The sequence below is a fragment of the Phoxinus phoxinus genome (genome assembly GCF_949152265.1).
Source record: "Phoxinus phoxinus genome assembly, chromosome: 2".
Lineage (NCBI taxonomy): Eukaryota > Metazoa > Chordata > Actinopteri > Cypriniformes > Leuciscidae > Phoxinus > Phoxinus phoxinus.
Window position 1 is genome coordinate 43,574,990 of NC_136877.1, and position 12,920 is coordinate 43,587,909.

Below are 12,920 nucleotides of genomic sequence, written 5' to 3' on the forward strand. Positions count from 1 at the left end.
GAGAGCATCGGAGGTGTTCGTGATCTGATGGCGCCATCTACAACCTGGAGAAGGGATGTGTGTGTTTCACTCCCTGATGCTGGTGGAGCAAAAATGTTCGGTTGTTCAGTGAACTGTTGAGGTGTGTGTGTGTGTGTGTGTGTGTTGGTTATATAAAGGGGTTACAGATCCAGAACGGGGGAGGGGAGAATGGAAAAAGTTGTGTGGTCCAAGTCTGGTCAAACCTGGCTGTTCTGATTAAAAAAAGGCACTTATTAACTTTATTTGTATTGTTTTCTTTTGTATACATTTGAAGAAAAATTAAATGTGTCCCAGGAGTGTAGATGGGAGAAGATTAACATATTGTATTTATGGTGGCACATTGCTCAAAAAATACTTATAATAAATCCAGTTGAATAGCTTTGTGATGTCTGTTTTTGCATTTTAAGTAGGATTGAATGAATGATTATGAAAGAAAACCGCAAACTCAATTGTCAGTATAGGTGGCCAAATATCAGCCGTATAGGTGATGCATATGACATATATAATATTTTCACCTGCATTGGCTACAAATGGCATGTCAGGGAGGAGTTTTGTGTCAGTGATGTCATGTGAATAATTAAATCAAGCATTATTATAAATAAGTTAATCAATACTGGTAGTAGGTCTAGCTTTTAATAATAAGTTGATTATTCAGTGATAAGCTATTTGGTGGACATCAAAAGTATCAGAGTTGTCATTCATAAGGTTAATTAAACTACTTTTCAATATATTACGCCTAGGCTACTTATTAATAAAGGCTATTATTATTATTATGACAAATAGCTTCATGATAGGTAAATAATAATTCAAATGAAATTTTAATTATTTAAATGGCTATTTCGACAATTCTTTTCGACAATAACTTTTATAGTAAATATATTACATTATCAGTGGATGTATCTCTAGCGGCTTTGATGTACGGAAAATTACATTACCCATGATGCTCTCTGTCTGTATCCAGTGACGTGTTTTCTCTCAGACGGAAGACCAGTGCGGCACAAAAACAACCTGTTTTAAACAGGGACCATTTCCATTTCTTTACTACAGGGATGTAATGTAAGTTACAATTCATCAATGATAATCATTGCTGTGTTGTGTATTTCATATGTCAATTTTTTTTTCACGCATTCAAAGAGCTGGCCAGCAATTATTATGATTAGATTTCTGCAGAGACTTACATTTATATTTACACTCGTGTGTTATCAGACTGACTAACAGCACAGTAACTTTACAGTACAGTATAGCATCAATATCTGAGCTAGTATCGGTTCATACTGGTAGTGTAACGTCATTTGGTATTTGACATTACATAATGCTTTTATAGCTAACGTTACTACTAGTAAACATCAGTTCATTCATACGTATCTTTATAGTGTCTGTGAGGGTTTTACTACTAGCTTTTTCTATTGCAGTTTCTGGACATTACCTTTGGTCCATTAAGATTAAAATCAATATGAAGGATAATGAGAGATCCAGTATTATTAATACTACTACTATTATTATTTTATTTTATTTATTATATCTGTCATTTGATTGTGGGGTGAATATGACTGATTATCAATATGATTGATTAACTTGCTTATTTATTTATTTATTTTCAGATTAGAAAAGTAGAAGTTGAAAGAGGGAAAAACTCTCTCAACCAAAGACGGTTCTCACAGCCATGGCCGCTGAACTGCATGCAGCAATTTTTATGGCCAAACAAGAGCGACACAAGAATCTTTTTCTGAACTACAAAAACCTCAACAACTTCCCCGTCGAGCTGCTCAGAAATGAAGGGATGCAGTTCCTGGAGCGTCTCTTCATGAAGAGAAACTCCCTCACATCCCTTGTAAGATCTCAGTCCCAGTGCTGTTAGTCTTCAGTTTTTATTCAGCCCTGCATTGAAATATTGTAATATTTGCCTTTAGTATCCTAATATTGTTTTCCTCCTGTCAGCCAGAGAATCTGGCTCAGAAGCTTCCCAACCTGATTGAATTGTGAGTATTTATCTTTGTTATACTTTTGTGACTTTGGTTTATGCTGTTATTATTTATAACAATGGACAGTACGTTTTGTACAACTGTAATATTACTGTTGCCCAGTAGATGTCCCTGAGTCATTGTGATGTTTTACCACCCATACATACTGTAAATAATTAGAATGAAATTATTTTAGTAACATTTTTACTGCATCTGATGAAAAACGAAATTATGAAATGTAATCCCACAACTTTTTGTCTTCCTCTCTCTTTTTTAAAAGATACCTGCACTCAAACAATATTGCAATAATTCCTCAAGGTAATTTCATTTTATAATTATATACACCAGTATTTTGATGTCAGATACAAGATGCATTGCATGGTAGCCTACATGATGATGTTGTTGTTGTTGTTGTTCCAGCAATTGGCGACCTTGTGAAGCTGCAGTCACTGGACCTGAGTGACAACGCTCTTCAAATCATCTGCCCAGAGATTGGTCAACTGCGCTCATTACGACATCTGCGATTGGCCAACAACCAACTGAAATTCCTCCCGCAAGGTGAGTCGTGCACATTTATCCGCATTTATCTATAACACTGAGAATGATTGAGCTGATGCAACTGATTATTGTGATTATCAATTCCTCTATGCATCAAAAAAATATCTAATAATAACTATTTTATAACAAAAAAATGAAGTGCTGTATATTTAGTTGTATTGCTTTACCAGTGCTACCTAGCATTAATATAATATTTCGGATTACATAGAAATACACGCATGTCACATTTAAGCTGAAATATTCCAAAGTCTTGGTTTTAAATGATTCGAGCTGATTTAATTGCAGAAAATTGAGAAGAATGCTAAAAAGAGGAAAGTCAACACGGTGCTGCAACTTTGTATTTCAAATAATTCTAGGTAAACAGCCCCTTTATTCTGTCATGGACATTATTTGTAACAGAATATATTTTTTCTTGTGTGATTGAGCAGCTTTAACTTCATCAAATAATGTCTTCGCTCACCAGCGGAGTATGAGGGACACTGCATCACCAGAAGCTTTTAAACTTCAGTACATGTTGCAGTTGTTAAACTTTATTTAATGAAGAGATTTTTTGTGCTCAGCATGACACTTCAATGGTTCTGAGGAGTAAAACTTCATAAAGAGACTGTGGGAAAATGACTAAGCTCTTTGACGCTCTCTTTAATTGCTCTGCTTCAAAACACGCAGTTGTTTTATATCAGTCTTTTTATTGTTCTTTTCCATTTTAATTGGGTAACGTTTCATCTGAAGCCGAGACTGTTCATGGCTTTAATTTATCATATGTGACTTGTTCTAAACGAAGTGTTTTACGGTGAATTTTTGCAACAGTTTCTAGCATATTTTATCTAGTGACATGCATTGCACACATGTTTGAAAGAAGTGTGATTTTTGTATTTACATAATTATAGTTCCTTTTCAGTATTACATAATGTATCATCTTGTATTTTTTTCCAGAAGCCATATAGCCTAGACACTCCCTATTGTTCTAATTAGTTAATCATTTTTCTGTAATTAATCACGCTTAATCGCACCTAACATTAAAGTTTTATAATATTTTTATGTTGTGATAATTTCACATTTAATCTCCAAATTATTGTAAAAAAACACATAAAGACAGTATATTTTAAATATTTGATCTAACAGAGAGGAAATATACAGAAATTGTATTAGGATATAAAATTCTTCAAAGTCTTCACTGCATAAATTAAAAATGAAATGTAGTAAAAAATGTATTTAAGCTACAAAAGTCAGTCAAGTATTTTTCTCGGTTTCATTTGTTCTCTGATTGATTAACCCTTCACGTGCTGGTCAAAAATGACTTTTTTTATTTCAATGAAATGATTGTACTATATTTTAGTTTGATAATGTTTTTTTATTTAATCTTTTTTTTATTTTTAGGGGTTATTATACTAAATTATAATCCATTTATTAACTTTTTGAGCATGGATATATGAATAAGAGCATTATCATATAATGTAAAGATAGCTAAAGAATGACAGGGAAAAAATGGATGCTGCGTAAATTGCGTTAAATATATATATATTCAGTTAAACTGAAAAAGAATAATCGCATGCGTTAACGCGTTCATTTTGACAGCCCTAGTTATAATAGCCTGTTATTACCTGATTCTTACTTGAAACGTTACAGTCAGCATGGAAAAATTTGACAATTCAGATTTTTTTTTAAATGGAATATTGAAGTATTTATTATGAATGATTAATCTGTGCATGCACATCATTATTATTTTTTCATTTATGTGCCCTCGTAATCTTTAATCAAAATAACTTCCCCTCCTTCTTGCAACTACAGTACATCTCTTCTCTGACGATGTGTTTACTGGCAACCTGTCACTCACATGAGATCCACCAATAGCAAACCACAACCATCCAACAATCCAATCAATTCCCCATAGACAAAATCAAGTCCTGTCCTACATTTTTTTTTTGAGAAGCCATTTCACTCCGATGTAAGTCACAATAGGGGAGAAAAGACAACCGCAACTTCTGCGTCATGCCAATTTGAACATAAATGTATATTGACTTGTGTTGGTAGAGCTGGGAGATCTCCGAGAGCTGGAGACTCTGGACGTGTCCATGAACCTCCTGAGGACTCTTCCAGAGCGTCTGCACCGGTGTCTGTCCCTGCAGTGTTTGACAGCAGACCGAAACATGCTGCAGTGCCTTCCTCGCCAGCTCTGTCTGCTGCCTGACCTCAATGAGCTCTCCATGGCTGCCAACTGCCTGACATCACTGCCCCTGGGTGAGCAGATCAAGACATAACATTTACAATACATTTACATTTGTGCATTTGGCAGACACGGTTCATGTTTCACTACCGTTCAAAAGTTTGGGCTCAGTTTTCTTTTTAAATAAAGGAATACCTTTATTTAGAAAGAATGCAAATTAATCCAAAGTGACAGTAAAACATGTTACAAAAGATTTCTGTTTCAAATAAAATGTTATTCTTCTATAAATAAAATAAAAAATAAAAAATGTATATATAAAAACTTAAGAATAAGAATTGTCTTCAGCAGCAAATCAGCATATTAGAATGATTTCTGAAGGATCATGTGACTGAAGTGCCTGCTGAAAATTCTGAAATAAAGCACATTTTATATTAAAATAAAAAAGTGTTTTTTTAAATTGTTATAATATTTCTGTTTTTCCTGTATTTACGATCAAATAAATGCAGTGTTGTTGAGCATAACGTCTTCAAAAACATTTGAAGAATCCTACCCCAAAAACTTTTGAACGAGAGTTTCCATAGTCTAGTTAGTCTAAATTCAGTCCAAATCCTCCATACATGTTCTCTGAAGCCGTATGATGCTTTATGTGAGGAGCAGACCAATGGTTATTAAAGCAATAAGACTCATGAAGTGAATTTAGAATAGAAATTCACTGTAAACCACAGCTTCAATTTATAAAATGGCTGTAATAAGGTCACAGGTTTATGTTTGTAGAGCATGTATAATTATAATATTTTAGCATTTTTGAGAGCAACAGTTAAGGGGAAGATTTTCTATTACACGGCTCTTTTATGGCTCCAGAGGACTATATTTCACGAGTACCAGGTGAATTTTCTGATGTTGTTGCCGATATACTGATGCTTTATGTTTCTGTCAGATATGGGGCGTTCCATGGAGCTGCAGTTTGTCTTTGTGGACAACAACACTCATCTAAAGGCTCTCCCATCGTATCTTTATAACAAAGTCATCGGCTGCAGTGGGTGAGCTCTTTTCTGTCGTGGTCTATCAAAATCACAACTTTTATGTTTTAAAAATGTCTAGGGCTGTCGATCGATTACATTTTTTTACTAATTAATTGCACCGATTTTTGTAATCAATTGTGATTAATCACACCTAACATATATATGTATTTACACACATATACAAACTTTTATGTTAGATGCGATTAATCGCAATTAATCGATTTGACCGAACTACGATTTATAGAAAATTTGAATATAGAAACAATATTTAGAAACATTTAAAATATAATAACACATTTTTATTTAAGTGAACCTTTTACATAAACCCATTATACTAAATGTCAGATTTAGCGGTGCCTTTTAAACAGTGTATTTGGTGGTGTTTCAGTCTCTGTGAATACTATATAGCGGTACGTTTATTTTCCCCCCACAAGTTGGTTTAAATTGAAATGAATCCCAGCCGAACTATAAAGACATAAAGAAACAAATAGATTCAGCACAAGAGAATAAGAGTTAATTTCCTTTTTCTGTACCTTATGCCTTTTTTAAATGTATTAATGCGATATTATGGCTAAATGTGAAATAGATGATTTGAGATAAGTATAGATGGGCATTCAACAAAGTGGAGCTTATTGAGATCGTGGCACTCCAGACCCTGTCAGCTACTGGACAAACGGTGCAGCAGAAACTAGTGGGAAATGTGTGGAGAGTCTTTGGTCAGATTTTCCGTCCATCTGAAAGTAAACAACATTGATATTTTTCACACATGTAAGAGTTTACTTGCCTCACACAGACATCAAAACTCAAGATTCACTTTGGTAAATCTCACAAAAAGTTCTTCTATAAACTATAAACTTGAATCTGGCTCGTCCACTTTTAACACGCTCTGCTGCTTTCGTTGCACATTTTCCAAAGAGAGATTCTCAGATGTTCCAGCCGTGCACCGACTCTGGCACAAGAATCTGCACCATTTCAGTAACAATGTCTGGGTGGGAAAAGAGTTTTCTGACATGTTAAGTCGTAAAAGTATCACAATTCTGATATGGCTATTGCTTCTCATGATATTTGGTGTGACAGATCCCTGGCTGTTTCAGACGGACACCCGGTCTAATGTGCCGATGTTCACACAAGGTTATTTATCTGTATGCCTGCACAGATGTGGTCTAGCTGGTCAGGTCTCTGACGTGAAGCAGCTCTGCTTGACTCTTGGAGACGTGACTGTTCCTCTGCCGTCTGAAGTGAAGGCCGTCGGCTCCGAGACTGACAGCGTGTTGCCTCTGGAAGAGCTGGCATGCAGAGTCCTACATGCGGCCCACAACTGGACCGGTAAGTGTGAGAGTCGCAAACAAACCTACGACAATTGCATCGGGTTTCTTCACATTTACCAACCAAATGTCTTGTTCAGACTGTCAGTCCAAATCTGATTTTTGTCCATATCAGATTGGAATCCAATCATAATTTAGCAAGTGTGAACGGCAAAAAAAATCACATGAAATACGATTTTGACAAATCCGTTTCATGCTACATTCACAATTTTAATCACATTTCTGGCAATCTGTTTCAGTCTGACCTCTCTACGTAGTTTTTCTAGCCAAGTCACTTTCTAATGCCACAAAACAAACATATCAGATGTTGTAGGAAACATGCTGAAAATAATTGCAGAAACAAGGTTGTGCTGTTCACAGCCACGACATCATCTGTATTGTAAACTCCTCCGTGTTGCTACTGCTGTGGTCTTTTAGTGTAGATAAACCAACACAACATGTCTCATGTGCAGATGTGAAGTTCCTGACTCCGTTCCTGTTGCCCAAGAGTCTGCTGGAAGTCGTCCGGTGTCCTCTGGGACACTGTCACCGCTGCAGTCAGCCCATGTTCACCATCGTCTTCACCAAACTGTTCCCGCTCCGAGAGACTGCGCTCGCAGGGGTGCACAAGAGGTACTGATGCTGTAGTAACATCATATCACAAGTGTGTGTTTTGGAATTCCACTTTACACCGTGTCCTGCTGACAGTCTGTCCGCACTAGACACGACTAGATCACAGCCAATTGGATGAGTGTGGGCGGAGTCTCTCTGCCAGTGCACTGCACCTGCAACGAAATGGATTAAAGGGATAGTTCACTTTAAAATGAAAATTCTGTCATCATATACTCACCCTCAAATACTATGAAAGTCAATGGGACCAGTTAATGGTTACCGACATTTTTCAAAATATCTTCTTTTGTGTTCAGCAGAAGAAAGAAATTCATACAGGTTTGAAACAACTTGAGGGTGAGTATATGATGACAGAATTTTCATTTTAAAGTGAACTATCCCTTTAAGTACATAATCAAATTCATAGATATTAGACTATTTTAACATACCGGTAATTAAAAATACATACTGAATGACTGAAACCGTCTTTGTCATAGAATACATTTGTTTGTTCACATTGAGTTCACAGTTTGAACGTTCTTGTTTTCAAAAAAATATTTTCAAGATCTGAGGTGAATTATCCATTGTCACTTTCAGCATGGCTATAAAGGTCAGAAAAAATTATATTAAAAACTCACATTCAATTATTTTAACATTAAAGCTAATATAGGCAACACTTTTTAGTTATACTGGTTCTAAAAATGTATATATAGGTGTGTTCGACTTGAAGCTGCGCTGCGCAGACCAACATCAAAGTACCGGGATTAGAGAGCAGGCGGTTCTGTATGCTTTTGAATCGCTCTCACTGTACTTCAGTGTTTTCTGAATGATCATGTGACACTAAAGACTGGAGGAATGACGCTGAAATTTCACAGTGATATATAAAAACAGAAACAGTTCTTTTAAAATAGAAGCAAATTCTTTTAAATTGTAATAATATTTCACAATATTACGATTTTTTTGTATTTAGTTTTTATCATATAAATGCAGAGCATTTATGCTTGGTGAGCATAAAACTTACCCAACTTGAACGGTAGTGGATGCCCCCTTTAAATGCATTCTGGGATTGAGTAGGTCAATAGTCAAGTCTCCTTTATTTATATAGCGCTTTTTACAATACAGATTGTTTCAAAGCAGCTTTACAGTGATAACAGGAAAATAATGCAACAAAGTTTGTTTCCAGAAGAAAATAGCGTCATAGTCCAGCTTAAAGGGGTGGTATAATGGCCTTTTCACAAGATGTAAAATAAGTCTCTGATGTCCCCAGAGTGTGTATGTGAAGTTTTAGCTCAAAATACCCCACAGATATTTTTATATAGCTAGCATGTTAAAGTTGTCACTTTTTGAGGGTGAGCAAAAATGCACCGTTTTTTGTCTGTCCCTTTAAATGCAAATGAGCTGCTGCTCCCGGCACAGGGGGCGGAGCTTCAAGTTCTCATGTCCTTTTACCTCACACAGACATGCACTGAAAATGTCAATGTTTATGTTCAAACCGGAGTCGGACAATAATGGAGAGACTCAAGAAGAAGTGACAACATGTAGAAGCAACAGGACATTTCTGAATGGTTAGTTGATGAATTTATGTAGCTTATGTCTAGTTATCTTCTAGTCATTGATTAGCATATTCTGCCATGACAATCTATAAATCGTGTTCAGGGGGCGGGGTTTATGTAAATTCTAGGGTTGGTGATGTCACTAACCCGAGAGGAATGTCGTGTAGTCCCTACCAGCCGTTTGTTGTAGTCTTTAAAAAACGGTTTCTTTAAAAGCAATTATCTCCCTTTGCTTTGAACTTTAAGCATTGTAACTTTACAGATGTTGTTTATGCTCAAACAGCAACATTACACACTAACTAAACACAAAGTAAAGTTAGAGAAGTGAAATCATAATCAACCACCCCTTGTAAGTTCAGTGATAGCTCATTTTTGTAGTTGTTAAGTTATTCATTTAGTTAATTTATATATATATATATATATATATATATATATATATATATACATATATATATAGCTGCAGTTATTAATTTAGTTATATATATATATATATATATATATATATATAACTAAATTAATAACTGCAGCTATATATATATGTATATATATATATATATATATATATATATATAGCCACTCTGGAAAAAAATGTGATGTCATCGTCCAGCTCAGTTCAGTTCTTATATAATGGTGTCAATAATATTGTTGAATATTAAATGTTCAATATTAAGTACCACAATGCATGCGCATTTGCTGTTATGTGCATATTCATTTACCAAATACATACTCTCTTTCATATCTCATATCTTGCATTCAGAAAACTCTCTCTCTCTCTCACACACACACACACACACACACACACACACACACACACACACTCTCTGACCCCTCTCACTTCCCCTATCTCCTCATCTCCCTGCTTGTTTGATTGGTTGAATTGAGCTGTGCTTGCTCTGATACCCGTCATGTTCCATCTGTAATGCAACGCTGTGGTTTGGTATCAACATCCAGTAGCGTAACCGAATCAGCCTGCTGGACTGCTGCTCTCAGCTACTTCACGTGCATTAAGAGATCTAATCCACTCGCCAATTACCTCTTACCCTGAGTGTTCGGCGGTCGTTTGCAGACCAGCGCTGCTCCAAAGAAAGAGAGGGAAGCTATTCGTTTAAGGGAACTCTTTTCCATTTGCTTCTTTTTCACCTTTTATACTCTCCGTTTTCAATCGCAGGTCATCAGGTTAGCGTGTATTTAGTGAAAATATACCAGGAAACCCTCGCTGTTTCAATATCACTTCATCAACATGCTTATGAAGATGGAGTAAAATAACCTCCCTTATATGTGCACATATATCTGCATATTTTGAGTGCTCAGGGATGAAAGCTCATAAAAATGATTTTAAAATATCATCTCTTTCCTGTGAGATTGCTTCACTTGAACTAACCATAGCAGAGTTTTTGATACTGTATTGTTTTTTGGTAAGGTGAGAATCTTACTTGGTTGTTCTTAGTCTTAGGGTTTTTTAAAAATCTCTAAACCTAAATACTAAATTTCTGAGCGTTGCTTTATGAGGAGAGGTGTGTGTGCTTTTGGAAGTGATCAGGCTTCAAATTGTCAGTAACACTTTATTTTAAGGTGACATAGTTCTGCATGCACTTACTATAGTAATAACAGTAAATTATGCATAGTTACAAGTCTATATGAAGTAGTTAATTAATATTATTCAGTGCTTATGTCCTATATTTATACTTTATATATTTCTACATTTTTCAAGTTCATTTCTGAAGATGAAAACAATTGTGTGGTCACGTCTTTACCTCAAATTATTGCATTGTCTTTTATTCAAAGTTTTGAAAGTTTGTACACATCAAATGTTTTCATTTAGGTTTTATTAAGCACAAACTCAAAATTTGAAGCTTATTGGCCTGGTTTCTCTTAGATTAAGTCAGGATTAAGCCTTAGTTCAAGTAGCCTTTGAAAACAATGGCACTGACATGTTTTAAGAAGTGTCAGTGCAAGTTGCGTTCAGTTAATAGTCTGGGACTACCTTAAGCTTTGTCTGTGAAACCAGGAGATGATGTTATAAGTGCAAATAGATGTTCTCTGTTTCCTTCCACAGAACCACAGTAAGTTTTGTAGCGTACTGCTGCTCTAGCCAGTGTCTGAGGACGTTTGACCTGCAGGGCTGATGTCTTACACACGATCACCTCACAGCACTGCTCATGGTGCTTTCCTCTTCACAAAGGACATCGCAAGAGACTTTCTGAGCTTCAAGCCCCACTTCAGGAACACTTCACAGCCCACCGTCCCGAAGATCTTCATGACAGACATTAAAGTATGTTCTGAGTGTAGCATCTTTAAGAAAACCAGCAGTTGGTTAAACCTGATTACATTTCATTTCACAAATGAATGTAGAATGAGAAGAACCGAAGCAATCGATCAATAAAGTATTGTTTGTGTGGGGATTGTTGCGGTTTGCTGTAACCAAAAAGGATGAAGGTTTCTTGAGAAACTTAACATTTATTCTGTTTTAAAGATCACCAACATATAAATTTAACGACTTTTTAAGTGAGATATAGATATTTTGTGTATTAATTTGAAAGGAAAATAGATTTGTTTCATTTAGAGCTCTTGAGATGTCATGTTTCTTTAAGTAATTAATAAAGACCATGACATATTTCTTTCCTTTTTATATATAAATGTGTGTCAGTTTAATCTGAGGCTCATAATACAAGTGTATGTGTGTGCTTAAAGTGACCAGGATTCAGCTCTTTTCAAACACAATCACATGTGTGTTGTGTTACGAGTCTTTCGTGAAGCTTTGACTACAGACTGCTATAAAGTGCCAATTGACTTTAATGAAAACATGAAATTGATTGTTCTCGTTGAAGGCAGCTTCAAGAGATTGTTCTCGAATAGTACTATTTTTGTGTAAGAGAATTTTTTCAAAAGACTGAGACACGAATTGTGAGATTTGCTGATTCTACACTACATCTGTCAGTCATTGTGCCGTATACAGCAGCAAAACAGCTGGCGTGAGCATGACTTTCTTACTAATGTATAGATGTTACTGTTTCTTTACAGTTCTTTATTTTTATCTGAAGTGTTTGTTCAGCCTAACTTTTTACTATGTTGATGTTTCATGTTGGCATTTATATGTACAGTAATTGTGCTGTTCGAATGTTTGGCAATAATAACAATGTTTAAAACACCTCTTGTAGGTTTTCTCATTTCAATTTCATTCATATTGAACACCATTTTGACTGTGAATGTAACCGTTATGGCAGCACTGAAGCTGCATCTGTGCATTATACAGTGTGCAGCATGAATACACAGAATCATGACATTGGTTTGTGTTCGAATGTTGATTCTTTCAAGCTCCTGATTGAAATGGCAAAAAAAAAAACTGATGTGGCATCTCACTTAAGCCGCCTCAGAGCTGGCATATCGTATGGGTTTTATATGACACTGCGTCTTTACACAGAATTTAGAAACACTTGAACTCTACTTTTAGACACGTAGGAACAATATTGCTTGTGATATATTTTTATGTATATCATCTGGAAATACTCTGACAACAGAGTTGAATGAAATGTCTGCTCTGTGGATCTGAGAATTGAAATATGATCTTTAAGGGTATTATTTACAGTATTTTTCTCTTCCATGATCACAACTGCTCGGACATGAAGAAACTATTGCACCCAGTACTGTGCTTTCTGAAAATGAGACCTTTTTGCTTCGACTTAGTATTCCAAAACAATTTGGGGTCTACCGTATGTATTTTACTTGGG

The 12,920-nt window shown here is 35.6% G+C and overlaps 1 protein-coding gene across 1 annotated transcript; it reads left to right on the forward strand.

Moving 5' to 3' along the window:
- Positions 1–12,340, forward strand: lrrc28 (leucine rich repeat containing 28). Its single transcript, XM_079590775.1, has 11 exons — positions 1–121; positions 983–1,077; positions 1,623–1,852; positions 1,960–2,000; positions 2,263–2,300; positions 2,403–2,540; positions 4,572–4,778; positions 5,642–5,744; positions 6,883–7,052; positions 7,504–7,663; positions 11,249–12,340. Exons 3-11 carry the CDS (start codon positions 1,685–1,687, stop codon positions 11,316–11,318), a joined length of 1,095 nt encoding a protein of 364 aa, XP_079446901.1. The 5' UTR covers positions 1–121; positions 983–1,077; positions 1,623–1,684; the 3' UTR covers positions 11,319–12,340.
- Positions 12,341–12,920: the final 580 nt, after the last annotated feature.

Coding starts and splice junctions, on each gene's coding strand:
- lrrc28 (XM_079590775.1), top strand. CDS start 1,685: ATGGCCGCTGAACTGCATGCAGCAATTTTTATGGCCAAACAAGAGCGA. Junction 2,541..4,571: donor ACTGAAATTCCTCCCGCAAG/GTGAGTCGTGCA, acceptor TTGTGTTGGTAG/AGCTGGGAGATCTCCGAGAG. Junction 4,779..5,641: donor CCTGACATCACTGCCCCTGG/GTGAGCAGATCA, acceptor TGTTTCTGTCAG/ATATGGGGCGTTCCATGGAG.